The 27,959-nt window shown below is 37.3% G+C and overlaps 1 protein-coding gene across 2 annotated transcripts in view; it reads right to left on the reverse strand.

Annotated features, from left to right (window-relative positions):
• igsf21a (immunoglobin superfamily, member 21a) overlaps positions 1 to 27,959 on the reverse strand; it is a 234,420-nt gene that overhangs the window by 114,885 nt on the left and 91,576 nt on the right. For both annotated transcript variants that reach the window (XM_079856815.1, XM_079856814.1), the window contains exon 2: positions 19,283 to 19,395. In XM_079856815.1, the coding sequence (XP_079712941.1) occupies positions 19,283 to 19,395 (113 nt within the window). The remainder of the gene's footprint in view (positions 1 to 19,282; positions 19,396 to 27,959) is intronic.

The raw sequence follows: 27,959 nt of genomic DNA on the forward strand, positions 1-27,959 counted from the left end.
CTTAGAATTGAGTCATAATTCTAAAAGAATGTGGTATAATATTATATTGTAGATCAAGACTGCAGCACTCTAACTTCTAAGTTGAAATCCTCATCTTGGTTGCCCTAGTATGCCATCAGTATCTACTATTTCACAACGAAGGTAAGAAAGATGAGAATTGTCATCAGCATTAGTTGCTGAAATGATGTAATTTTATCTGGGAGTTGAACAGCACTGTGCCATTGGCATTAAGCGAGCAGTGGCTTATGGGAAATAGCATGGCTATGTGTTATTAGCACTTGTTGAGTTATTGCTTCAGATACAATCTCATAACTGTCATAGCCACCATAACGGTGTACTCAATGAAATTGCTCCAAATCTCATATCTTTTCCGCTCTTTGTTCCTCAAATACAACGCTATCCAGTGTAACTTTGTTCTCTAAAATCACACCTGATAAGTGGTGTTGGTCGAAATCCGACAAGGGATCAATTTGACCCTCGGATTATACGTTTTGTTTGTTCTGGTCAACAAAAGAAAGGAAGATACTTATCTTTTCCTATTTGCCTCACTATAGACAGGCTTCAAGAAAACTGGCAGATTTTTCTTTACCCTGGGGATGTTTTTAATCTTTTTGTGGTAAATTTGACTTTTTGAATTTTTGTATTAAACCCATGTCACAAAAGTCAATGATGTCTAATGACCTGGAGTGAGTGTTTATGGATATTTGAGGTACTTCATGTTTGAGCAAAGAAGTGTTTTTGTTGTATTTTTAAATTTTACAGTCTTGATGAACATCGACTTCTTTCAGAAACATAAAAAAAAAAACAACAACATACCAATCCAAAAATTTTGAATGGTAGTGTAGCTAAACATATACACTCACCGACCACTTTATTAGATACACCTTTCTAGTACTGGGTTGGACCCATTTTTGTTTTCAGAACTGCTTAAATCATTCATGGCATAGATTCAACAAAGCGCTGGAAACATTCCTTAGAGATTTTGGTCTTTATTGACATGATTTGTTGGCTGCACATCAATGATGCAAAACTCCCGTTCCTCCACATCCCAAAGGCTGCTCTATTGGATTGAGATCTGGTGACTGTGGAGGCCAATTGAGTATAGTGAACTCACTGTCATGATAAAAAAAAACAACAAATAAAAACAGTTTGAGATGATTTGAGCTTTAGGGGCTTTCGCACCGGGTAGTTCTAGGAACTAGCCACCGAGAACTAACAGTTCCCTTAGGAACATTTTCCTGGTTGCATTCGCACCGCCAGTAGGAACTCTGAAGTGACGTCAGCCACGCTTGTTGTCGTGACTTTTATTTTGACACCGCTGAGAAGAGGCTGGGCATATAGTGCTCGCATTCTCCGTGTTCATTATTTTACGATCTGTCTAACAGTTCTGTCTAATATGTTATTAGAGAACTGTTATACATAGAAAGTAGATAGTATATGAAAAGGTATTAGCATATGGCTTGTGGTTGATGTCTAGCTGAGCAGAAACACATAAGCCGCCTTTCCACCGAAATTAACCGGAACAATTTGTCCCAGGAACTTTTTTACCAGGAACTTCCCCCCCCCAGACCTGTTGCTAGCCGCGTTTCCACCGCCGTCTAAAGTACCGTGAAGATTAGGCAAATAGTCCGGTGACGTAGGACTGTGCGTGACTTTTCAGTTCCCACTGGATTTCATCCTCTGAATTTAAGCTTAATAAAGCCTGAACCTCGTCGTCGGTCCATCGGTCGTATTTTTTTAAACTCCATTGTTGATTCGAATAGCAGACGACTGTTACTGCATGCACCGCAACAGATGGTGGTTGAATAAAATGCTACGTGGAGTCAACCAATCAAAATGCAGCATGAACTCGACCAATCAGCATGTTCAGCGCCCAAGTCCCACCCCTGAAAGTACCTAAACTTTGAAAAAGTACTACCTCGCGAGCAGGGAATTTCGGAGGGGGAAATATAGAGGCCCATCTATCACTGTTTTCCATGAGTTAGTTTGTGAAGTGAATATATAGGCTATAATCTGTGTGTTTACACAGCTTTTTTTTGTTTTAAATGTGGGAGCTGGTGTTTCGTGTGCATTCGGCCAATCAGCGTACACTAACTGTACTATGGTCCTATAGTGCTGGTTTAGACCCTACTCTATCTGAAGTAGGAGCTAAATTTGTTCTTCCAAAAGGAGTTCCTAGAACTAAAATCATTCCTAGTTCCTGCGGTGCAAACATGCCAAAATCCGGGTACTTCCGCCAATAGTTCTAGGAACTGTAAAGGTTCCTCCGGTGCGAAAGCCCCTTTTGTGACGTGCATTATTCTGCTGGCAGTAGTCATCAGAAGATGGATACACTGTGTCCGCAACCATCCTCATGTAGGCTGTGGTGTTTAAATTATACACAATTGGTACTAAGGGGCTGAAAGTGTGGCAAGAAAATATCCAACACACCATTACACAACCAGCAGCAGCCTGAAACATTGACACAAGGCAGGATGGATCCATGCTTTCATTTTGTTTACGCCAAATTTTAATCTTACCATCTAAATGTTGCAGCAGAAATCTAGACTCATCATACCATGAGTCTGCCAGCAGTTTCTGAAATACTCAAAGCCCGTCTGGCACCAACAACCAGGCCACGTTCAAAGTCACTTAAATCACCTTTCTTCCTCATTCTGACGCTCAGTTTGAACTTCAGCAGATTTTCTTGACAATGTCTACATGCCTAAATGCATTGCTGCCATGTGATTGGCTGATTAGATATTTGTGTTAACGAGCTATATATATATATATATATAAAATGCTGTATTTATAAACCCATAGACCACCTGCTGAACCTTGGATCCCCTAAGCTAAAAACCCTGGCTCTAGAGGAAAGGCTTAGTTTTGAGTTAGCTGTCCAGTGGAAAATAAATAAATAAAAGATCAAATTTATGTCTGTTTTCTTTGAAACAGACTAACGTATATTCTCTACGCTTCGGGGATTACCCATAACTATCCTTTATACATCAGATGAATCATAAGATGGAGATGTGAGTGAACATCAAAGATGAGGAACATAAAAAATATAAATGCTCCAGATGGGAACAGCACCAGGAGTGCAACCTCTGCACAATGCCCTCTCTGCAACATTCCAGCCCTATTCATCAACTCCACCAATGTAAAGCACAAATTCTTTCTTGCATGGTGTATTTAGCAAACATACTGGCAAACAGTCAAGTCTGTAGACTTAAAACATGCTCAAGGACACAACATTCATGGAGCGGGACTGTGATCCTAGTAATTCTTCAGTTCCTACTTAACCAGCATTATTTATGTAAGCAGCCCAGAGTGGGTCATGTGATCTCACGTGTGCAAGTTGGAAGAAAAACAGTGATAAAATATTTGCAACCCTGTCATGCGACCTCATTATTATTATTATTAGTAGTAGTAGTAGTAGTAGTCGGACTAGTAGTATATATTACAGTAGTGACCAAAAGTGACGTCGATATTTGTTTTTAATTACCCTACAGTTTCGATTAAATAATCGAAATTTGAGGAAAATATTTAATTTTTAAAAAATATTTTCAATATGAGGGAAGAATGAAACAAGGCCCAAAAATGGCAAACTACATCTACAGGTTTAATTTTACTATGCAAAAAAAAAAAAAAAAAAAAAAAAAAAAACAGAGAAAAACTAAAAGTTTGCAAGAAAAAAGTAAACTACAGCATAATCAGCAAATTATATTTAATTGGTTCCCTCTGTTTTTTGCATGGGTTCCAATTTTCTTTGTATGACAGCCTGGCCAAAAATGTCATTGCAGTATCACAAATAAAACAATTGACTCCAAGCACAACTACACAAAACCTTTAACAAATGTTTTATAATATTTGGATAAAGGGTTAAGATGTAAATTTTCCTAGGCTGGACATGCCTTTTGGCCATGACTGTATATAAATAAAATTAGACACGTTTTAACTTTAGATTCCTGGATTGCAAAAATGTAAAGCCACAAACTAAAAGCTCATCTAATATTTAGTTCAAGCTCCTAAAGCACCTTCTTTCAGTGACCATTTAATAACACACACACACACACACACACACACACACACACACACACACACACACACACACACACACACACACACACACACACACACACACACACACACACACACAGAGTTGTCAACACCATCATCTGTAATAAAATCTACTCTTACATCAACATTAAGTGGCACACTATGCTATACCAAGGATAACATGGTGCATCAACACATCTGTCAGGAAGCCAAAATTGAATGATAACACAACGTGACTTAAACCACGACTGGTCACAAGAGACGAACAGATTGGAGAAGGGCGAGGCAAGGTTGGGTACAGATTAGAAGTGAAATGAACAGCCCTTGGAAGGATGAATTATAACAAAGATAGAGGGTTTGAGTGGTTAGGGAGGAAGAGAGGGTGAGATGTGTCACTTTATGGAAAGATAAGTGGAGAAGGGTTTTATCCCAGTTCTGTACGGCTGAAAGTCAGCCTTTTAAATGCAGAGTGAGGCTGAGAGTGACCCATCCATACACATGCCACAGCTTAAAGTGGCACTCAGTCATATTTTCCTCATTAAAAAGGATTTACACAAAAATGAATAGCACTTTCAACAAATATGATTAAAATGATGTAAACTCACACAAGATCACTCATATCTGTACATATAGTGGGTCATGCCATCATGTTGAGATCACATGACCAGCCTTGTTTCTACAACCACCAATAAGAATAAGCTTACTTTATATAGTGCTACCCCAGTGCTTAAGGTTGCCAACCGTTCCGTATAATACAGAATCGTCCCGTATTTGACACATAAAAGTCTTGTTCCGTATTGAACTGATACACTTTGTTCCGTATTTTTGAGAATCAATTCAGTGCAAATCCATGACAGACACATAGCTTGTAATATATGTCAGACTATGAACGAAGACATTTGTAGGCTATAATAAGAAGAAAAAAAAAAACCGACGGTGCGGTAGATACTAATTTCTCCCCTTGTTAGTCTATGATCAGCGTAGCGTTTTTAACATCTTAGATGTTGCATGCCCTTTTAATTGGTCGTTTCAGTCATTGTGAGTCACGTATCGTAGCAACGATGACGACAAGTGACAACAGCGGGAAATGTAAAAATGACTACCTCCGAGCAGCCGGCGAAAAATTTAATTTCTTTATTATTTAGCTGTTTTTTTTTATGTATTATTGCTTTGCACTGGAAAGAAAGTTAACTATAATGGAAGTATAATTATATAAAGATATTTGCACTACACTTCCTTAAAATGTTGTCTAATTAAATTAAAAATATTATTTTTTGCACTGGAAAGAACATTCTAGAAGTCTAATTCTATTGAAGTTCGCACAAGGCTACAGAATACTTTTGTGTTTATTTTTCGTCAAATGCAGTCTAAAGCCGATGAGTTTTGAATGTTATAAGTTGTATTTGTTAAAGTTAAAAATAAAACGTATTATAAAAGTAAAGAAATCCATGGTTCATTGTTGGCAAAATGATCATAATAGCCTTTATATGTCACATCTATGTGGTTTAGTCTTGTATATTGATTAGGCCTATATTCTATAAATATTGTATTATAATATGCTATAATGTATGAAATATATTTATCTAAATGTATCCATTAGTTTTTCACAATATTCACCCCACCCCCCCCCCCCGTACATCAGACTATACATCAGTCTACATTAGCCCCCCGTTACATTAGCCCCCCGTTCCTTATTTCCATTTCAGAAAGTTGGCAACTCAGGATGCTTTACAAACTGCATCATATAAAATATATAAATCATAATAATGTATAACACAAATTATGTAAACTAAAATATGCACAACATTTTACATTATACATTTTATTGTTTATATATTTTGTATGTTTTTTAAATATATTCCATATATCTTATGAACAATACATGTTGTGCATTGTGTTTGTTTTTCATACATTTGAAGTGTCTTGTTGATATTTTTATGAACAAAATATCTAAATATACAAAACAAAATTCCTAAAATATGAACACTACGTATGAATACTTGAATTTTTAAGAATTTTAGGTTACATATTAGTTTTCTTTTTTTGTAATTGAATACAAAAATACATTAAAATGTATAAAAACAAATAAACAAACTGCATAGTATAAAATGTATAAACTAAATATATTACAATGAATTTTGCGGATGAAATATTTTTGTGAATTTTGTAAAGAAGATTTTTTTGATCATCTTCACAAAACTTTTTTTTTTTTTTTACTTTTAACAAAATAAATGACCAAATACATAAACAAAATATGTATACACTGCGATGGATTTTTAATAGATAAAATAGTAAACTGTATATTAAACTAACCATATTTCTAACATCTAGGGCCCTATCTTGAACCCAGCGCAATTGACATTGTACACCGACACATGTATCATTGCTATTTTGCACCCGACGCACAGCAGACTTTTCCCTCCACAGACGCACGTCTCTAAATTAGGGAATGAACTTGCGCTCCCGAGGGCAGTTCAGCGAAAAGAGGAGGCGTGTTCCGGCGCAAACGTTCCCTGGTGCTATTTTGCAGTTCCAGAAAACAATTCCGCCACAGACCAGGAAAAACCTAGTCTAAAGTCAGTGGCGCGTTTTCAGTGGCGCGTTCAGATGCTATTTTAAGGGCGCATGTTTGGCCATAATGTAGCGTGTGCACAACGCGTATACACTTTGCTTCTCTTATCTACACACAGACACAGCAGTTGCCATTTTTGCAAACCATACATAATTACAAGGAAAAATATTCCACACGAGGGAAATCATTGTGGTGTCCATGAAGATGTGAAAAAATAGGCATAAATCTAGCTTACGCATTTACCAAAATTATTATACGCCTGTTTAACCGAAGCTTATTTGGGTGGGTTTCTCACATCCCCATACAATGCCACTTCTCTGTCTTTTACGGCCCTGACGAGAACGTCGGTCTCCTCTGCTGTGAACCGCTCCTGGCGTGCGCCTGGCAAGTCCGCCGTTATAATAGCAATCCGCCATGGAACAAACGCACCTGCTCTTAAAGGGAATGTGAGATGATGCTCTGATTGGTTTATTTCACGTTACGCCCAAACCACACCTATGAGTAATGTAGCTACTTCAGACCAACCCATTTTAGATTTGCGTCGGGCACAAGAGTAATTTATCCCGCCGGTATAATAGCAACAGTGCCCGAGATCCGCCCACAAAGTTACTTGCGTTTCGCCCTTGATACTTGCGTTTCAGATCGTTAAAATAGGGCCCCTAACCTTATTTCTCTCTTCTTGGGGGAGATTCTTTGAGAAATGCTCGGGATATCCTTCGGCCGTGATTAAAGCATTTAAAGGACATTTGCTGAAGTCTGTTTGTCGTTTTTCACTGCGCAGCAAGCTAGTTAGGGGAACAAGTTAGTTAGGTGACTCGGCCGACGTCGACTGTAGAGTATTAATATTATTGAACGGGGACGTCAATTGTAGACGAGACCCAGATAGACTAAACGTCGACTGTAGACGAGACCCAGGTACATAGTTAGGTTTAAGGAAAAATCTACCACAACACGTAACACAATGCATAATAACAATAAAAAATGCATAAATATAAAAGTACATTAAACAAAACAAGCATGCCAAACAACTTAACAACAAACACACACATATTTAACACCCAACATAAGTCGAGCCTGAGTCAACAGCATAGTCCAGATAAATTGTATAGATCAGCATGTCTGCAATTCATTACTCTAAACAGAATAAGAGTGGAAGAACAATATATCCACAAGCAGTTCATGTTGGAGCAAACTGCAAAAAGGGGAAAAAGCCCCAGACAAAATTAACAAAACATGCTACTTCATGAATCCAATTTCAATATGAGTCAGTCCAAGATGAGTGGATGCAAAAAAAAAAAAAAAATGTTAAAACATTTTTATTTATATGAATCCAGACACAATTAAACACATTGCTGAGGACATATAAAAGCCAAAACAAACACAGACAAAGCCATTTCAACATGCCATAATTGTTTGGATCCAATCGTGCTTTTAAAAGTGCTTTTTCAGTGATGGCATGAATGTGTTTTTTCATTATCAGGAGCATGACTAACATCATCACTGAGTGATGGGTAGAATTAAAATTGCTCCGAGCCCACAGGGACAACGCTGCCCTCGCCTCTCCAGATGCCTTTGAGCTTGGTGGACTCAGAGGTCAGCGTCTCATTTTACACCGACAAAAATCTATTACAAAACCCATCTTTCCGCACAAAGAGTTATACCCAGAGGAGGAGAGGGAGGTTTCTTTAATTGTTTCTCCTCTGCCACACAGCTGACCCAAATAGCTGTGGTCCGCAGCGCAAAGATAAGCGCAGGACGAGAAGCAGTGGCCATTGATCTAGCTCAAAACTTCAGCCACTGGAGGATTGAGAGTAAGAAAGGGCAAGAGAGACGCTTCATTTTGACAGCAATGACCATATTCCACGACTGATTTACAGTTGTCAAAACCACTTAGAGTTACCACAATTTGTGCCAACTGTGGAAAAATCAGCTATTCCCGCATGACCACAAAGTTGCTAAAGTGATTTTAAACTTTTTTTCTTTGTATGCTGACAGCTTTTTAAATGTGCTACATTTCCTCCACTATATTTTGCCTTGTTGCAATGTTCCTTTAGCTGGATGGATAACTTCTCTATTGTATTTTTCCTACCATTCTCTCGTGTTGTATTTTCCCTACCATTTCAACGCACAGTTTGGCACCTGCTGGAATCTGTTGGAAAAATGTGTTTCAGAGTGCAGCGTGGTGCCCACGTACACCCCTTTCTAAAATCAACTCAAGGGTGCACTTTTCTGGCACAATCAGCCCTCTCCAAGCTTTTGCCTCTTTCAAATGGCAAAGGCCACATCACTGAACCTTTCAGACGTACATCAAGTCCAGCCAGTTTGTTCTGAGTGCTTCAAAAAAGAGGAATAGAAAATATCTGGATGGCAGCAATGGGCAGCAAGAACATTTGATTCTTCTGAACAAAGACAGGCGTTGTCTCTCCCGGACATGCTTTCTGTTGAGAAAACTTTCTCCCTAAACTGCAGCGTGACAAAGCAAAAAAAAAAAAAAAAAAACTCAAGGTGAATTGGCCTTTTTTTTATTTTTTATTCTCCACATTATTTTCATATTCCTAAAGACAACACGCTTTTGACAGGGGGCTATGACAATGTCGGCCCGAATTAAAATCTCTTTCCTATTCTAATGCAAATGTCACAATCAGCCTTTGATCCAGTCCTAATCGCTCAATAAACACAGCCTTGTTTGATCATCCTGTGATAGCAAGATAGATTTAGAAAATCTAGTTTGAGACAAACGATGTCCTCAATGTCATGAGAAAAACCTTATTACTTATAGCTTATAGTTTTTACAAGTGTCCTAAAGAGGTTTCGCTTTCTTTATACAGAGTATTGCTGCTATTCTAAGATTGGTGACTGATTTCTAGTGATACAATAGAAATGAACACTCAGAATCCATGCAGATTTTAAGAGTGCATATTTTCAAAAGTTGTCAAGAACCACTTCTATATGCACTCTTAAAATCTGCATCTAATTTTCACTAATCTTTCACTAATTTTGCACTAATTTCACAAATTTTTCTTTCACTAATTTTGGCTTTAGAACATGTTAAATAAACAATATAAAATATTTAAAGCTGCAGTACGTAGTTTTTCCTCTTTGTCGCCATCTCTGTTCGAAATCTGCAATTGCAGTTATTCGCAGAGTTATCAACTTTACGTGGGTTGTGCCTCGGCAGGGTACAGCGCGGATGAATCCAATGTTTTGAGGAGAATGTGCGGCTGTCAGTCACCGCACCGGTGTGGATACTATCATTCAGCATCGCAGATTATACTTTTTGTAAGTATGACCAACATAAGAATTTTCACCGGAAAATGTCGTCTGAACAAGTAACATCCACTTTTGTTCTGACCAACTAAGGGGAAAAAGCATTGCAGTAAATCGCGCTTATCATATCACATCAAACCGTGCAAATTATACTTTGTTCTCAAATTGTTAATGTTAACAAAATCAGCATTGCATGACTACATTTAATGCCCTTCCGATATTTATCCTTGTTTTCGCATGGGGCCCGGTTGCAGTCTCTTTTTTTCTCCGAAGTCTTTTGCATTTTACAATGGGTGAATCTCCAGTCACTGGTGATTGTCGTTTGAACCTTTCTGGATCCACCATCAAATTGATACGCAATATAGCCTACTAGCCGAGACACTTTCTTTATGTGTACAGATGTGATGTAATGGCGCGATAACATGCTCGAATTTCCAGCGGAAATCCACCAGTACCACTGGAATTAAAAACATTACTACAAGCTTACCGTTTTGAATCGAGCTAAGGCAAGCAGATAGTTTTGAACACTGGCTGGTTATATATTTGCTTAAATTTATTTTGGATAATTTTTAACCCAAAAAAGTTACTGCAGCTTTAAAATTTAATTTAGCAAACAACATGCTGTCTTTATATTTTAACACATTTAATATTGTTTGATATACACTATAAATAGGTCTTTACATGAAAATGTATACACTACCATTCAAAACTTTGAGTTTCTTTGGAACTTTGGTTTCCACAAAAATATTAAGCAGTACAACAGTTTTCAAGCTGTGATAATAATAAATATTTCCTGAACATCAAATCAGCAAATTAGAATAATTTCTGAAGGATCACGAGACACTAAAGACTGGAGCAATGATGCTGAAAATTCAGAAGAAAATAAATGGCATCAACAAAATAAATTGCATTTTAAATCTAACCAACCCCAAACTTTTGAAAGGTAGTGTACCTGCATTTATATTTAAAAAGGGGGTCCCACTGGAATCATCGAATTTGGGAATCAACTGGGTTGAAAACCACTGCCTTGAATAATTAGTCAACAAATTGGTCTTAAAGAAGCACAAAATCATTAGGCTGGATTCCAGATTGATCAGACACATTTCTTGGAGTGCGTTTACATAACACACGTTCTTACATTCAAAAAATGGTACGGGTCTTGAGAAGGGTTTTAAAAAGTGGCACTATTTTTAATTTGAAATGCTGTCAAAAAACAACACTCATGGTGCAAGATGCTCTAAAAACTGTCCAAATATGCCTGTTTGCACATGTATGGTGGTAAGTGCAGCATGCTGTCAGCCTGCAAAATAAAGAACCACCAAATTACATAAAGATGACGACAAAACTCAAAGCTCACTTATCGACCCCACTAATTAACTAGAGTCAGTCATCATGACCCTTCACTAATAACAGCAACACTTCAACTATTTAACAAACAATAGCTTTTCTTAATGTGTACACAGTATTTTAATAGCATACTGTATTATACACACTCAACATAATGAAAACAATCAATGCATAAATGGCATTCAGTGTCTCTTAATAAATGTATTTTGCATGATGTTCCACTTTTGCACACACAAGACATTCTGGGACAATCAGATGCAGATTCCTTTCGAAAAAACAACTCATCATTTTCCTTTAAAAACCCATGTAATTTAATGGGACACAGCTTCTGTGAGAAATATTATACAGTCTTAGTATGGAGGTGCAGCTCGAAATAAATACTAACAACTCTGGTTTGTTTGATTTTCGTAATTCATTTCTGTATTTTCACACCATTTATTCGGCAAAAACCACAGTACATTTAATGAACGAAGGTAGAGGCCTTTAAAAACTAATTGAGAAGAAATTTTAGTATTTCATTTTTTTTTTTTCATTTCAGAGATAACACTCTCAATGGCAGTAATTCTCTAAGCAAAATCGGTCTTTTAGGGGCTCATTAAACAGCAACATTACATTTAGAGCATCATTTGCTCTGGAGAGTTTTGCTTGTGTGGATATAAAGAAGTTAGAATCTTTGCTTTTTATTTTTACATCTGAATATTGATTCAAAGCTTTTCAGAGCCACATTCAGCGTAAATATCAGAGGACATCAAACAATTACGTGGACCATTTGTTTGATTATTATTATATGCTGTATTACCCTTATAAGCCAGAGTTACTTGGCAATAATTTGCTCCTTGTGCAAAATCCAGGGTATTTAAACCCTTGTTAATTTATTAAAACCACATGTTTCCCATCATTTTGTAGGTCATCTCACCTCAGTGCCTTAATCTGAAGCTTTAACGAAAACCCTAATAATCACATTGTTTTCACAGTCTTCACCTCAGACAGCCTACACAGCATAAAGCACCGCCTTCAGAAAGCAATCTAGATTCTTTAGAGTCGTGGGAGGGTAAAAATATCCAGAAAACAATATTTTTAGCTACGCAGTGCAACTCTCGGCGAAGACTAAAGAGCTTTTTTTCCCGCCTGGGAAGAAAATTTGCATGACACAATTACACAAGGGCTTCTAAAATAGCAGAAAGAGTGGCATGTGGGAGCCCCACAGGAGTGTAGCAACTACACAAAGTAAGAATGCACAGACTCCATCCAACACTTCTGTTACTATAGCAACCAAGTGCAGGAATTTCTCAAACCAGGAATCGGAATGCGGTGCCTCGCAGGTTTAATGTTAAGAAACCGCTTTGTTATTCAGTCTGAGATCACCACCTCTGGGTCAAGAGGTCTTCTGAAGTTGACAGTACACATAGCACTAACAAACAAAAAGAAAGTGGTTGAGGTAGCATTCCGTTATGGTGGTCCGAAAGACAGGCGTGTTAATCTGCACACTCCTCCACTCCTTAAAGCTGCATTATCTTGCCAAGAGCAAAGTCATTTGCATACTGTAATGGTGTGCTTCAGTGTCAATACTGGTAATGAGATTTGCGAAGACGTGGGCTACAAACTAAGCCGGGGAAACAACCAAAGTGTCCGGAATATTAGAGCTGAGTGGGAGCCAGAATGCAGAAGATGTGCACATGAGAGTTAAAGGTTGACCTTACTTTGAAAAACATAAAATGAGCTTTCTGAGATGTTGCCGGGTGATATTCACATCATTTCAATGAAGGCTCACCTTGAAATAGCATTATGTTGATGACACTGCAATATCAGACATTTTTCAACCACTATTTCAGTGAAGCCTTGTTCCTTATCAAAAAATAGTTTTTTTTCCCAAAATTTGGTGTAGAAACTATTTTTTACTCAGAAAATTTTACATTGAATTACAAAGAAATGGCAAGTAACACATAATTAAACATGAAAAAAAAGCATTTTCTTGTAAAACGTACTCCAATAATCTGTTTTATTTACAACTTCGAAAAATCATTTTATTACAGTGTATATTAAGAACTTTCATAAAGAAAAAAGGGAAAAAAAGAAGCTTTATCTAATGCTAGCCTGTCTAATCTGCATGGCCTATTGCAGCAAACCTTTCAGTGAAAAATAATGTTACAAGCCACATGAGTCCTGAGGGCAAATCAGTGTTAAACTCCCTCTATTGGGTGCAAACCGCTGCCCAGCATGTGTAAAACAGCACTCTGTGAAGAGTAATGAGCAGGAGAGGGTTAATCTGGTGAGATCATAGGTAATTCAGAGTGGCACTCAACAGGCAGTCAGGCGGAAACTCAGTGTTAGCAGCCGTCACCGTCGAGCTGCCCGGTGGGACGGGGCCGAGGCTATCTCTTCATTAGAATGACATAATCAGTACAAGCACAATGTGAGATGAACTGCCAGGCGTTTCATTGAGGAAAATTCTCCATGGGCCTTCCCAGGATTCTAAGCTCGCGCCCAACTCCATGGGCGTAATATAAAACAGCTTCAAAGTGATTTCTAAGTCTATTTTTAGCAACACCCATGGTGCATTATCAAGGCATCAATGGTTTGTCTGTAGTTTAATATAAGACCATTCTAACGGTCTCACTGGGAAACAGGGACATGTATGTGATAATTAAAGATGTTTTGCAACATTGCACTTACTCAGGATGCTTTAATGCATTTGGACTACTATTTGCATTAATACTTTAACTTCTAAAGATATGGCGAATGTGATAGGTGGGCTCCTCCATGACTTTAACATCTGTGCTCAAGAACATTATAAACCTCAGGACAAGGAATCCATTTAAATGAATAAAAGATAAACCTTTTCAGCTAACATCATGCAGCACTTGATCTGTTCACATTTTCCATCCTCAGGTTCCATTAGTGGTGTAAATGTACATCAGGGTTTTTCCTGGCTCAAAACGAGGCGGAGGTGGTAAAATCCTAATTTTTTGTAGAAAAAATAAATTTTTGTACATTTTAAAGATAAATTCATTAATCTGGTGCACTTTGAGTCACCCAAATCCACTGTTAAAAATAAAAAAATCCACCCGCAAACCACCCATATTCTTTGATTTAGATATCTGCATCTGATCACATTGCAATTATTCAAATTCTCAGTGTTAAGTATGATAATATGGTAACATATCACACTGAAGTTGGTTAATTAAAAATGAACATTTATTTAAAATAAAAGTTCTTCTTTTGGCAAAATTACATTTCCGTAATAGCCTTAACAGGGGCTTTACTCCATTCAAACTTAAATTGTCAATGTTTCATTACATCACTGTTTGAAAACAGAATAATTTTTTGCACCTTTATAAGGTTTTATTTTATTAAATGTTTGCTCCATCTTTCATTTCAAATTCTTAAATTTGATCAATATATTCAATTAAAATAATAAGACATTAGGCTGTTTCCAATCAAATTAAATAATTTACATTGAAAAAGTATAACTGTATTAAATGAGATTATTTTAAATATTTTTGAATATATAAATAAGGAATGTTGAAAAGAATGATACTTTATGAAACTAAACCACCAGTAGGAGGCGGAAGGCGACCGTCTTAATGAGCGAGTCATTGAGTCATTCATTCAACCGATTAATTCAAAACGCTGAATCATTCAGTAATGAAACACGGCTGAGTGTTGCTGTGAGATGCGCTATGGTTCTGCTGTGATCTTTGTTTGGAACTATTTTCGCTGCTGAAACAGAACAAAAAACAGTCATTGCGTCTCAAATGTATGTGACTTAATTTTAACTATTTGTTTATTGAACTGTTATGAAATCAGTCTCGGTTTCGATCTTGATGGCATTCAGGAAAACATCACTCTGATCGTGTGTAGCCTAGGCTATATATTGTTTCTTAACTATAATATGTTATAAATAACAGCACGAGCCTCAACAGCGCAACTTTGTTACCGTCAGTACATTAGGTAGGCCTATATTATTATCAACTATAGGCTATCAATTGCCACTTACATTAAATTAAATATAACAGAATCACCCTCACGTTTTCGGTGATACGGAATATTTTTATATTAATTTTTTTTTTTAATCAGGGCATTTGTCCGGATGGGCTACAATTCTCTCTCATTTTTCCCTTCAAAAAAGAAAGAAAGAAAAAAAACCACACGTGTCCCGGACAAAGTATATGGTCCCAGACAAGTGTTATTGTCGAGTCCTCCTGATATGTTTTCCTTGATTGGTTTTCCATGAAGAGAATTACGTTGTTGAAAACGAAAATAGAGTGACACACGTTCATTGTGTTTTACCGTGATGAGAGTTCCGTGTCTTTATTAAACTCAACACAAAATTATTTATCTGTCATCCACCCTCGATTAATTGGAATGGAATGTTTTTATTACTTATCCGCGCACTGCGCGCAGCAGCAGCACTATACGGTTTGAGAATGGACACAAGTGGTAACCGCAACAGAACCGTCACGGTGGAAAAAGTGTATCTGACCATGACTGTCTGTCCGAGTTTTGTCGAGAGCCAGAATTTTGTCATAATTCTCTATGCAGGAAAAGCCCTGCATGTGTTTATCCCGAACCGTACATTACGGACGCCACGGTTCTGTGCATACAGTTGCACGGCGAATACATTCAGTCACAGGCGATCCACACTCCAATCCAGAAGGGGGCATGCACGGCAATGCAACGCTGTTTTCTACGCATCCTCGATATCCAATCTTCGCGCTCACCAGTCGAGTTACCGTCCAAATGAGGCAACTTTTTCTCAAAAGTGACAGCCCTAGTGTCGACACCAGGTTAGTTCGCTTGAGAAATTAACTCTAGATTTAGAAGTTAATGCAAAACCTGCCTTATGTGCAATTTACAGTAAACTTTTTTTTTCCTTTTTTTCTTTTTGAGTGATGATTATTAAAATAGCAACTAAATATAATAATTTGGGCTCTGTTGTCAATTGTAACATTTAATATTATAGTAATGTGTAATTAAGGGCTCCCCCATATAGTTTACAGCATTAGCTAAGATAGATTTTTTCACCCCTAATATATATATATAACTTTGATTAACTTTTTTGATCCACTTCAAATGTTGACTACTGTGTATATATGATACTAATATTCTACAACAGTCTGTGACATAATTTTTTGCATTGCCTCAACAAATGCCGTAATCCAACAATTGTTGTTTTGTTGGAGAAGTGTGAACTAGCTTTCATTCATCACATATTATGCATGTAAAACACCAGAGGATATTGAAATGCACACTCCACTCAAAACTTGATTTGCTGTTGTCATGGACCTGAAGCAGAGGCAGCTATTAAGAAGAAAACGAATCCTCCAATCAGGCAACAAGCCTCAATTTGGCATGAGTGCTTTTTGGCAGCGCTGGTTAAAGAGCCTCTCCATAGTAATATCCTTTATCTGAGCAGCAGAGGAAGCGCCTCAGCCCGACAGAGAATCTTAAAGGAGAAGTCGGGCTGTGGTGTGCATTACAAAACCCTCAAACTGGGCCCGTCAAGATAACAGCATCCCCGTAATGAACAACCCACAGCTGCGATCTTTTATTCAAACAGCCTCTGTGTCATCTGCCAGAGCTGTTGATTAGATATTGTAAATCCCAAAGGTGGATATCAACCAGGGTTACATTTCCAACAAAAGCAAAAACTGAGAAGTCGACAGTTCAGTCAAATAAAAACCTGAGATTTAAGAAACTTTATCAACCAAGTGCAGATAATTGATTTATAATGTATTAAGCCCTGTGCTGATCAGCAGTCATAGGAGAGCGAGTTGGTTCATTTTACCACCTTGTGGTTTTGATCATACGCCAAATGCCCACAGAGGCATTTCCCTTAAATTGCAGTTGTCAATGTGCAAATAGACATTTCTTCTCAGCTGTCAAGCCAATCAGAAGTGCGTGCTTTGCATCGTTCATTACCACATAAACGTGTTCTGTTGCAAAAAAAAAGAAAGGGCGATGCTTTTTGCTATTTCCACAGGCACATAACTCTGAGGATATGAATTAGGATTTGAATATTATCTTCATAAAAAATGTATGTATTCTTTTTTCTGTCAACCCCCCCCCCACCCCACCCCCACCACCACCACCAAAGTTAACTTTCATCTGAGCAATAAACAGCCAATCATGCAGGGAAGAGACCTTGTGCAAACAAACAAGCTTCCTGGAACCTGTACTGATTCAGTGGGACTGTCTAACCGTTCAGTATGATGTATGAGACTATAGCTAATATGTAAAGTGCTATTAATCTCTTTTTGTTCTGTCTGGAAAGGTCAGCATTTGCAAAGACAAGTATGGAGACAGTAGATGTGTCGCATTTGTGAACAAAAGGTTGAATCAAAGACTGTTTAGGTCTTAAACAGATATGGCCTCAACCATCTGTCTGAACATGATCAGATCACAGATTTTGACTGTGTATTGATATACGGTACATCCACAGCCGAGCTAAGAGATTCGTCCATATTGGTTTTACTACATTATACAGATTTTACTTTAGGGCAGTCAGTTCATATATATATTGCATATGTGATTTATGCAGCTATGTACTGTAAAATTTATTCAGAAATGTCTCTTGCAAAAAATGCTTAAATAATCCATTCGCTTATTGCTATGCAAAGAGCTAATAGTGGGTGGTAAAATGTGAAGCATCCAGCTGGGTTCCATTAAGACAGGGCCATCATGACCAGATGAAAATTAAAGATGAAGTATTTCTGTGCCACTATCATCAACAAACAGAATTCTAAACACTCCCCGGTCTGCCATTGGTCAAACAAACAGACAGTCCCTCCCCAAACGCACATCATTGGTTGAACCCATGTTGCTGGTTGGAATAGACAGTGCAACAGTCTGGTTTTGGAAGTAACACTCCCATTAATTTTCTCCATATAGGAATTGATTTTTAATGATAACTTATTAGCTGTTAAAGACAGACCTACTGTGAGCTACGAGTTTGTTAAGCAGTGGTATATGCTTTTGTCGAAGCAATCAGCCTTTATTATTTCAACTTATTTTAAAGAAATCATGTTTAACAAAAAACTACATTGCCCATGATTTTGCAGATAAATCTTTACCAATCAGAGAATCACAACAAGTCAATCTTATCAAAACAACATTTTAGCGCACACCACACTCCCATGAAGCACTTTGCAATGCAGTTCTTTCCTTTATTAAATAGATAGTTCACCCCCCAAAAAATTGTCATCATTTACCCACCCTCAAGTCATCCCAAACCTGTATGAGTTTTAACACAAAATAAGATATTTTAAAGAATGTTGGTAACTAGACAGTTGACGGTAGCCATTGACATCCATTGTAGAAAAAAATACTACGAAAGTCAAAGGCTACAGTCAACTGTCTGGTTAACATTCTTCAAAATATCTTCCTTTGTGTCCAACAGAAGAAACAAACTCATACAGGTCTGAGGGTGAGTAAATTATTACAGAATTTATTACTGATTCACCTTGTAACTGGTTGGTTTGGTTCATGGCTTTTAACTCTTTAAAGACCTTATCATAATCTCTATGAGGAAAACCACTCTATGGTCAAAACATACAAAGCAATGTTTTAACCATATAAATAAATATTTTGATATGAAATAAAAAATTGAAATATAACTTTACCTTAAAGCTTATGCTAAAATAAAAACAGTCAACAAAACAATCAGCCTCTAAGGCCATTTTCACTACATAAATGAGAAGGTAGATTGGTGGCAGTTGAATGTGTATGAAACAACAGCTATCGCTCGAGCAAGTCAATAGTGCGATGCCCAAAACATGAAAGTAGCGTTGGGTTGTGTTGATCAGTCAGATATACAGTGTTTCCATGGACAACAATGAATATTAATGTATAGGCCTATCTGCAGCTGACCGATAAGAAGCAATAATTTTTAATAATAAACGTCTCTATGGCCTCAAGATCACACAGTTTAAAAAGGCAGAACTTTAACAAGTTATATTGCAATAACAGGTCCAATCAGAGAAGAAAATAACAGATTATGAACTTAAACTGTACATCAATGATGAAATATTAGCACATATGCAGAAAACAGCAACTTACCCTGTACCAAACGATCTCTCTCAATCTTCCATCTGTCTTGAAGTTGCACTTCAGAGTCACCGTTTCTCCCACAACAACTGGTAGCAAGGGCTCTATCGTTACAGTCAGATATCCTGCAGAGGCAAAGTGAGACATCACTGGAACCATGTTCATTTTCACACATTTAAAAAAAGAGCCAAATGATGACCAGATGGCAATACACGGGGTGCAGGTTGAAAAGATTAACCACCATACCACTCCATGATAAAATTTATATTATTGAGAATTATTACAGAATGAATTGAAACTAATGAAAACACCTTTGTTTCTAGGGAAACTAAGACTTTCACTTCAAAATAACTAAAGCATGTCTGTCATGCTGAATCTGAAGTCTGTAAAATGAGAATTGCTCAAAGAGTCACGTTTTATGATCATGAATATAACAAGGCCACAAACACATTTGCACAAGTAAACAATAAACAAAGAATAACACACTGAAAAAAAAAAATCTAAATAAACTGGGTTTATTAAAGACAAAAAGATCGCAGAATCAACCTAGACATACTGTATATTCATGTATACCAACAAAATTAATTGTTATGGGTGAAATCAGATAGAAATAGCTCTTTAAAGTAACAATAGTAGGTTACCACAGTTTTTTTTTTTTGCAGATCACATCCACTTCTGAGATGTACCTTCAGTTTTATATAAAATTGCACATTAACTATGGTATGCATTTGTTGATAAAAAAAGAAGCAAATGTTATGTAATGTTTTTGGCAAATTAGTTATGTAAATTACATGTAAATCTGTAAGTGTGTTCAGTTCTACAGAACTCAAGTTATGCTAATTTTGTGTAATCAAAAATTCAATGAGAAATCATATAATTTATTCTGTTCTAATATTCAAAGATATGAACACGAAACAAAAAGGCCCCACAACTCTGATCGGCTCTTCAAGTGGATCTGCATTTCCCTAGTATCAAACAGATCATTAAAAAATTATAGAAGTTTTAAAATGAAAAAAGCACAATGTGAAAACTTTTTTTTTTTTTTTTTCATTAGAGCCACATTCTCAAACTCAGATCTTCTCAACAGCACATCACACACACTCAGAGGTGTGAAGGAGAGCTTCATTTGCTTCATTAATTACACTTAAGCCATGGACACTTTGCCATCTGTTTAATTTAGTCTCCAAATCAGCTTGGCTATTGCAGTCCCACCCCACAAATAAACTGACACTTCGGCTAACTCCTGCTAGCCACAACTATAACAATTAGCCCGCGTCGCAGCCTTTTGAGGACCTGCACTTCATCATGGCATATGGCCGACCTTTTTATGCATGCTATATAAACGCTTTTTTTCTTGTTCTAAAATGCTTTGTAACAAGTTTTGCATCATTTCATCAGAATTATATGGGAAACAAATTCTTCCACATTAGACCGTGCACCTAATTCACATATGCGGATCTCTGGATAATTTCTGATTAACCAAATACGTGCTCTCGGTTTAGAGAGTTAATGAGCGCAATTACAAAGTTGATCACATTTCCGACACACTGAAAACACATTTATCAAAATGCTTGGGTGCAGACATGAATGACAAATGGAAGAGCTCTCGCCTCTTAAGGATAAAGATGGGAATGTCCTGCTCTAGTGAGTGCTCTCTCTAGCTGCCTAGCAGGTGGCCTGGATCCTACTGACTGCACAGTCTATCCATCTAACCAGTCAATACTCCTCTTACCACAGACAGCAAAAGAGGAGGGAGAGCCACATCATCAATGTGAGGAAACTTCGGTTCATTTATTAAAAACAAATATACGGTATGAACTAAACATATATGTGTCTAAACTTATATGTAAACTTATATGTGTGTGTGTGTTTCTGTGTCTGTGTATAGATAGACAGATAGATAGACAGACAGACAGACGATATATAAATAGATGGGTTTTTTTTAAATTAATACCAAATCTTAGTATGCCCCTAAAGCATTCATTTCCTATTACAGGAGGGAATAATAATTGCATATGTTTCATATTCATCTGGAACATCACTTCATAAGGAGATATCCAATCTTACATGCCAATGCATGCTGGGAAATTAAGTCCCTCATCGTGGGGGACAAATTAAAATAAAACTCCTTAGCGCTCTCTGCCAATCTGCTCATTTACCTTAAGAGATAAGACATTTAATTGAAGACTATAGACTACAGCAGATTTATTGAATATTGATGTAAAATGAAAAACATGGTGTTTTGAAAGCTCCCTAGGGGAGTGATTATTACCTGGAGAATTAAATATTATAATAGCCAAATCTATATCCATTGCCATTTTCAACAGAAAAAACTCACAGTTGACGTTCATGTGATTACAGCCTTGACGTGCTGTTTTACAATCAAATATCTTTTACATTTACATCATATTTACATTCCACCTAATAGTGATGTGTCACATTAGATATTACTCTTCATTTCAACAATGCTGTAATACATTTTCAGGACCACAGACAGCAACACGCAAGAATTTCCCCAAGATTCCACAGCGTTTTTAGACCAACGTTACTTTTAAAACCCATTTAATGTTTTTAAGTCTCTGAATGAATTATGCATTGCACCCAAAACAACAATTGTTGTCAAGTGCTCAAACAAGTATGTGAGCATGAATCGTTATGCCTCAGCGTAATCTAGGAACGTAAAATGAAATGATTCGCTGGACCAATTCCGTGCTTTTCAATAATCTGTCCATCTTGAGGTCTCAATTAGCTCTTGTCAGACAAAACAGCTCAATTGCTCACCGCATCGGCCAAGGCCTTATCACTGTGTCAGACTGACAGAATTGACTTGCAATTCTGTACATTTATCTCGGTGGAAGACTGAGTAGCTCCCTCTAAGCCTCAAGGGAAATAAGGGAGCAAGGATAGGAACAAATTCCAGCAGATCTGCGACCTCACTTCGTTTCAAAATTCCCAAACTGTGATGGAGCCTGAACCCCAAGAAATCACTTTCTCCCAAACTTTGCCTTCTAGAAATTGAGTCGGTTCCTGGGTCCTAAAGCAAGACGTATTGAGCACAGCTAGATTGCTGAAAACATATATACTGTACATGAAGACATTGACACAGTCAGATGGCCTTTTCTTTTAAATTATGAAGACTGATTTATATCAGTCCTCTGTCCTATTGTAAGGTGGCCTGCCAATGCAACACGCGAAGCATTCTCTCTGAGATCTAGCTGCACCTTGATGTGCTTGTTAAAGAATCTTAATTTAATCATCACGCTCGAGGGATCTTTACGCCAGAGGAGATTTGAATGGATAAGCCTCGAGAGCTACAGGTCATTAAAAGGAGCTGAAGCTCTCAAATAAAATCCCTTCCACTTAGCACTCATACATCCATAAAGAGCTTTGAAAGTCTCGAGAAATTGGTGCAAGGGAAGCATTATGTTCATATGTGGTATTTTTATTTAAATGTCAAATCATTAAGTAGGGTAAAAAAAATAAGATACTTAAAGAGTGAGAAAATCACCACTTAAAGAAACAGAGCAATTTATTCTAGCTGAAAGAGATTTACATTGTGTGAGTAAAAACAATGTATGAACAGTATGCATATATAAACACAGTATATATAGATATGTGTGTGTTTATAGATAGATAGATAGATAGATAGATAGATAGATAGATAGATAGATAGATAGATAGATAGATAGATAGATAGATAGATAGATAGATAGATAGATAGATAGATAGATAGATAGATAGATAGATAGATAGATAGATAGAGTGCTATGCATAAGTTTAGACACCCATGCTAAAGTTGACTAAAAAGAGGAATAAAAAATCATCTTTTGGAAATTGAACTTAATGCCTTAATTAAAAAAATTAGGAAAAATCCAACCTTTAAGGACACCAATTTTCTTTGTGAATGAATAATGTATTGTAAATAAATATATGTTCTTCCTTAAAATACAGGGTGCATAAGTCTGGACACCCCTATGTTAAATTCCCATAGAGGCAGGCAGATTTTTATTTTTAAAGGCCAGTTACTTCATGGATCCAGGATACTATGCATCCTGATAAAGTTCCCTTGGCCTTTGGAATTAAAATAGCCCCACATCATCACATAGCCTTCACCATACCTAGAGATTGGCATGGAGTACTTTCCATAAGATCATCTCTCAATGCAAATCAAACCAGCTATTAGGTTAACTGAAATAAAACCATGCCAATCTCTAGGTATGGTGAAGGCTATGTGATGATGTGGGGCTATTTTAATTCCAAAGGCCAAGGGAACTTTATCAGGATGCATAGTATCCTGGATCCATGAAGTAACTGGCCTTTAAAAATAAAAATCTGCCTGCCTCTATGGGAATTTAACATAGGGGTGTCCAGACTTATGCACCCTGTATTTTAAGGAAGAACATTTATTTATTTACGATACATTATTCATTCACAAAGAAAATTGGTGTCCTTAAAGGTTGGATTTTTCCTAATTTTTTAAATTAAGGCATTAAGTTCAATTTCCAAAAAATGATTTTTTATTCCTCTTTTTAGTCAACTTTAGCATGGGTGTCTAAACTTATGCATAGTACTGTAGATAGATAGATTGATATTGTATATTTACACACACACACAGAGAGAGAGAGAGAGAGAGAGAGAGAGAGAGAGAGAGAGAGAGAGAGAGAGAGAGAGAGAGAGAGAGAGAGAGAGAGAGAGAGAGAGAGAGACTTATGTAAAATTCACTTTTACATGATGTTTGAACACTGATGTGTTGTACAAACATGTAATGTTTTTTCCCCGACGGGCCCCGACTTTTTTACGCCCCTAGGGCCGGGCTTCGGGCCAATTTTCACGTCATAGTTCACATGCGGGCCGGGCCTCGGGCCTTTTTTGGGTTATCCTTCTTTTTATATTTTTAGACATTAATTAAAAAAATATGATAAGTTGACCGGCGATAGAAAAACAAACATAAAAAGACATTTAATAACCTCATAACTTTCATAATCTTATAATTACACTGACATATGATTGACATGACAGTCTCACACACGCATGCACACACACAGAAGGTTTCCCGTCAGCGCAACCCACGATTCACCTCATGTGCAAATAATGGAGAATATTAAGAGAAAAATCGCAGAGTGATAGAAGAGAGGACTGGGTTAAAATCTTCCACTGTGGATGCTATTCTTTTTCTCCACGATGCTCTGTAAGAGACTGTTCTAACTTTTCGTTTGATTGGACTTTATTTTCGTTTAACTGTTGGAAACTACTGGAAAAAAGAATGGCCATGTTCTGTGGTGCATTTTTGAGGTAAGATAACCTGCAAGTTTGTTTTTGATTTATTTTATTTAATTTGTTTAGATTGGCTATTGCTCATTTTGTTTGCGAGCGCTGTTGCGAGCAGCCTGAGCCTGCCTCAGTATTTAAAAAAAAATGTACTCACTGTGGTTTAATAAATAAACATTAAACTGTCTGTGTGATATGCTTGAAGTGTTTTATAACTATGGATTTTATTGTAGCCAAGTAAAGTATTAGCGTTGATTTGAGAGGCTAAATTGATCAAACATGTTTTACTCGCTGTTGGCTCGGCTTGCTTGGTCGTCTTTTTTTTTTTTTTTTTTATGCTCCAAACATTTGTCTAAATTAACTTAATAAAGAAATTAAAAGAAAAGAAACATAACTAACAAAACGGACACATTTTAATGGCTGCAAATAGGGCAGGCTTCTGCTGTGGGAAAAAAAAAAAAAAGGGCTCGGGTCGGACTCGGGCTGATAATTCTGATGAGCTGTCGGACACGGGTCGGGCTAGGGCCGGGCTCGGGCCTAGATTTGAGGCCCGTGCAGGGCCTGCATTTTAACATCATCCTTGTAGGGTCACTGCTTAAACAATAGCGACTAAAGAAAAATTACAAATTGTAAATTGGAACCAGCGTTGTACAAATCACTTTGATGTAAAATACTTCTTTTGTCCGATCTTTTCTTCCTGCATTGGTAATCGTTCCGCTTTTGAAATTCAAATGAGACACAGTTTCCCACCCAATCACGGCTACGGTAGCGGCCTCCTTAGCGTGAGGCTATGCCTTTGTGTTTGCATGCTAATTTAGGGGCGAAAAAGGGCTATGAGCAGAATTGTGTGATATTGCGTGACTTACTGATACGGAAAGAGCCATGAGCAGGGACTTTAAAATATCTCATTACATGGACTTGTGCACTTGGGTCTAAGCAGTACATATTTCAAACACTCCCTCCACCCCCCAAACTGATGTCCAACCGAAAAGGTCCAGGTTTCATAAGCCTTCAAAAGAAATGACAGCCGACAAACAAAATCTTTTAATGATAGGGCAAACGGCCACAGCGAGAAGGGGGAGTTTTTGGAGGGACTCACTGATTCTCCAATAACTGCGGCAAGCGGTCAGGCTTGGCTAAGCCATGAAGTCTCTGCTAGAGCTAGCTTAAGGAAAGACCACGGCCGGATTACCCAATTACACGGAGCAATGATGAGAGAGTTGGCCAAGAAGTTCACTTCGGTATCGGCGTAGCTGTTAACCACACAGGCAGTTCAATTTCTATTTCGCTGCTACATGTTACATCATAGGAGTCAGCCTACAACTCAACTGTAATTGAATAACCTCATTGCACCTTCTAGCAGAAATGTCATCCGTCATTTTTTGTGCTGGGGACTAATAGTCCGGAATTTCCTCCGATATGATTTGTCTTCATATTTGTTGAATACTTAATGAAAATACTAATGAGGTTGATAGGAAGGACGACTAAACAAGGGTGTTCACGATAACTCCGGGTAGCATATTGTCTACAGCCAAATAAAGGACACATTTAGTGTTTAGCCCAAGGCAGCATTGGAATTCTGTGAGGTAAAGCTAAATGATTTAAAACCAAACTATTCTTGGCACATACCTCCATCTAAATCCCTTTCACGCCGTCTCCATATCACTAAGGAGGGCATACGTTCACACCTGCTCTGGACTGTTGGGAAATCAGCCCAATCCGGTGAAGCTCTGACAGATGACACATCCTGTATCCCGTCACACCTGGGTCTCCCCAATGCTCAATCCTTTTGATGTCAACAAACTGTAAGCATCATGCCCTAACCAGCATAAACTCACATCACATAAATGTCTGCTGCCAATCCGGGTATGCGCTCCCATGGGCGGAAGGATTCAGCCTGTCAATGTTAAGTTGAGGGATGGACACAACAATCAGAATGTAAATAGACCTTAGCTTAGCAGGTAAAATGGAATCAGCTAATGTGATTTACACAAACTTCATCATCATGACAGATTTCTAAGTGTTAAGAATTGCAATCAGTTTAAAAAAAAATAAAGGTTTTATTTATTGTTGAAACATAAAAAGGGTTCTTTTTTTTTTTCTTCTTCTTCAAAATAACCAATAGCCTTGAGTCAACATGAGTCTGTGAACTAGGTTTTACTTGTTGCTATTGCTAGTCAAAGGCAGATGTTATTAGGGAGAGAGACTTCTCATACTAGAGAGCATTTGATTAGTCACTTGTACATTGAACATTTGTATGTCCATCTAGATTACATTTTTCTCACAGAATTATATTTTACGGTCAACATATTTTTTAAAATATTTTTCTTGATTGAAAATTTATTTTAAATTGACAGTAATATATATATTATATATAATCTATCTATCTATCTATACACAGACACACAAAAAACATACATATATATGAGTATAATACATACAGTATATGTGTTTTTCAGTATATTATGTAACAGACATGGACTAAAAAGCCACAAAACTCTCATTTTAATTCATGGATCTTTTATTTCAAGATCACTAAATATCCAAGCTAATAAAAGGATGGACAAGAGTGGGAATGACAATGTACCGCTGCTGGCAACTTATTAGCACCTGATGCTAATTATGCCTGTCACCACTACCATAAATTCAGCATTATGTCACTCCTTTGCAAAGGTCCAGACGTCCCTGCATGCACAAGGTGTCCTTGAGGTCTAAGTATAAGACGATGACGCCGTTCCTGGGCCTCTGGATGCACATCCCTCCTTTACAGCCTGACCTTCACTTCTCTTGGCACAATAAGGACACCACGCCCCCTATTTTATAACACTTCTGCCACAACATTTTCTGCCTATTAATTTTCTCTTTTTTTAAAGAGCCTGTCAACATCAATCTAACAGTGTCCACCTCCTCAAAACACATTAAAAACTTTCAGAAGTTTCTGATGCCAGTCCCAGTAGTCTCACATAGTCAGATTTTGATTGGTAGGGAGTCACTTCACAGCTTATTCTGCCCAAGAATCGCCCACTTAGACAGGAAGAGAACATCTGAACAACATTTAAAGAGACCAACCACATTTCATTTTGTGTTTATATGCTATTTATGATTTCAAACTTATGAAAACCTGACTTCACTTTATCACTCTATTTATATTCTCTCTATTATTGTATAAAAAATACATTAGTAATGCACTTCATACATACAATTGATTTGCATATATCTAAGACAAGCATTTTTAATTTCTGTATTAATATTATTTTATATATTTGTGGTGGGGGGACATGCAGAAGGAAAAAATAAAAAAAGAGAAAATTATGTAATGGAGCAGACCCCTCATGAATGTGTGAAAGTCAGTGAGTATGTAGGGAACAGCAGGAGAAAAGAATGGCAACACCTTTCCACCCCTCGTGTGGAACGATCTGAT

This window comes from Squalius cephalus, assembly GCF_949319135.1.
Source record: "Squalius cephalus genome assembly, chromosome: 22".
In the NCBI taxonomy this organism is placed as follows: Eukaryota; Metazoa; Chordata; class Actinopteri; order Cypriniformes; family Leuciscidae; genus Squalius; species Squalius cephalus.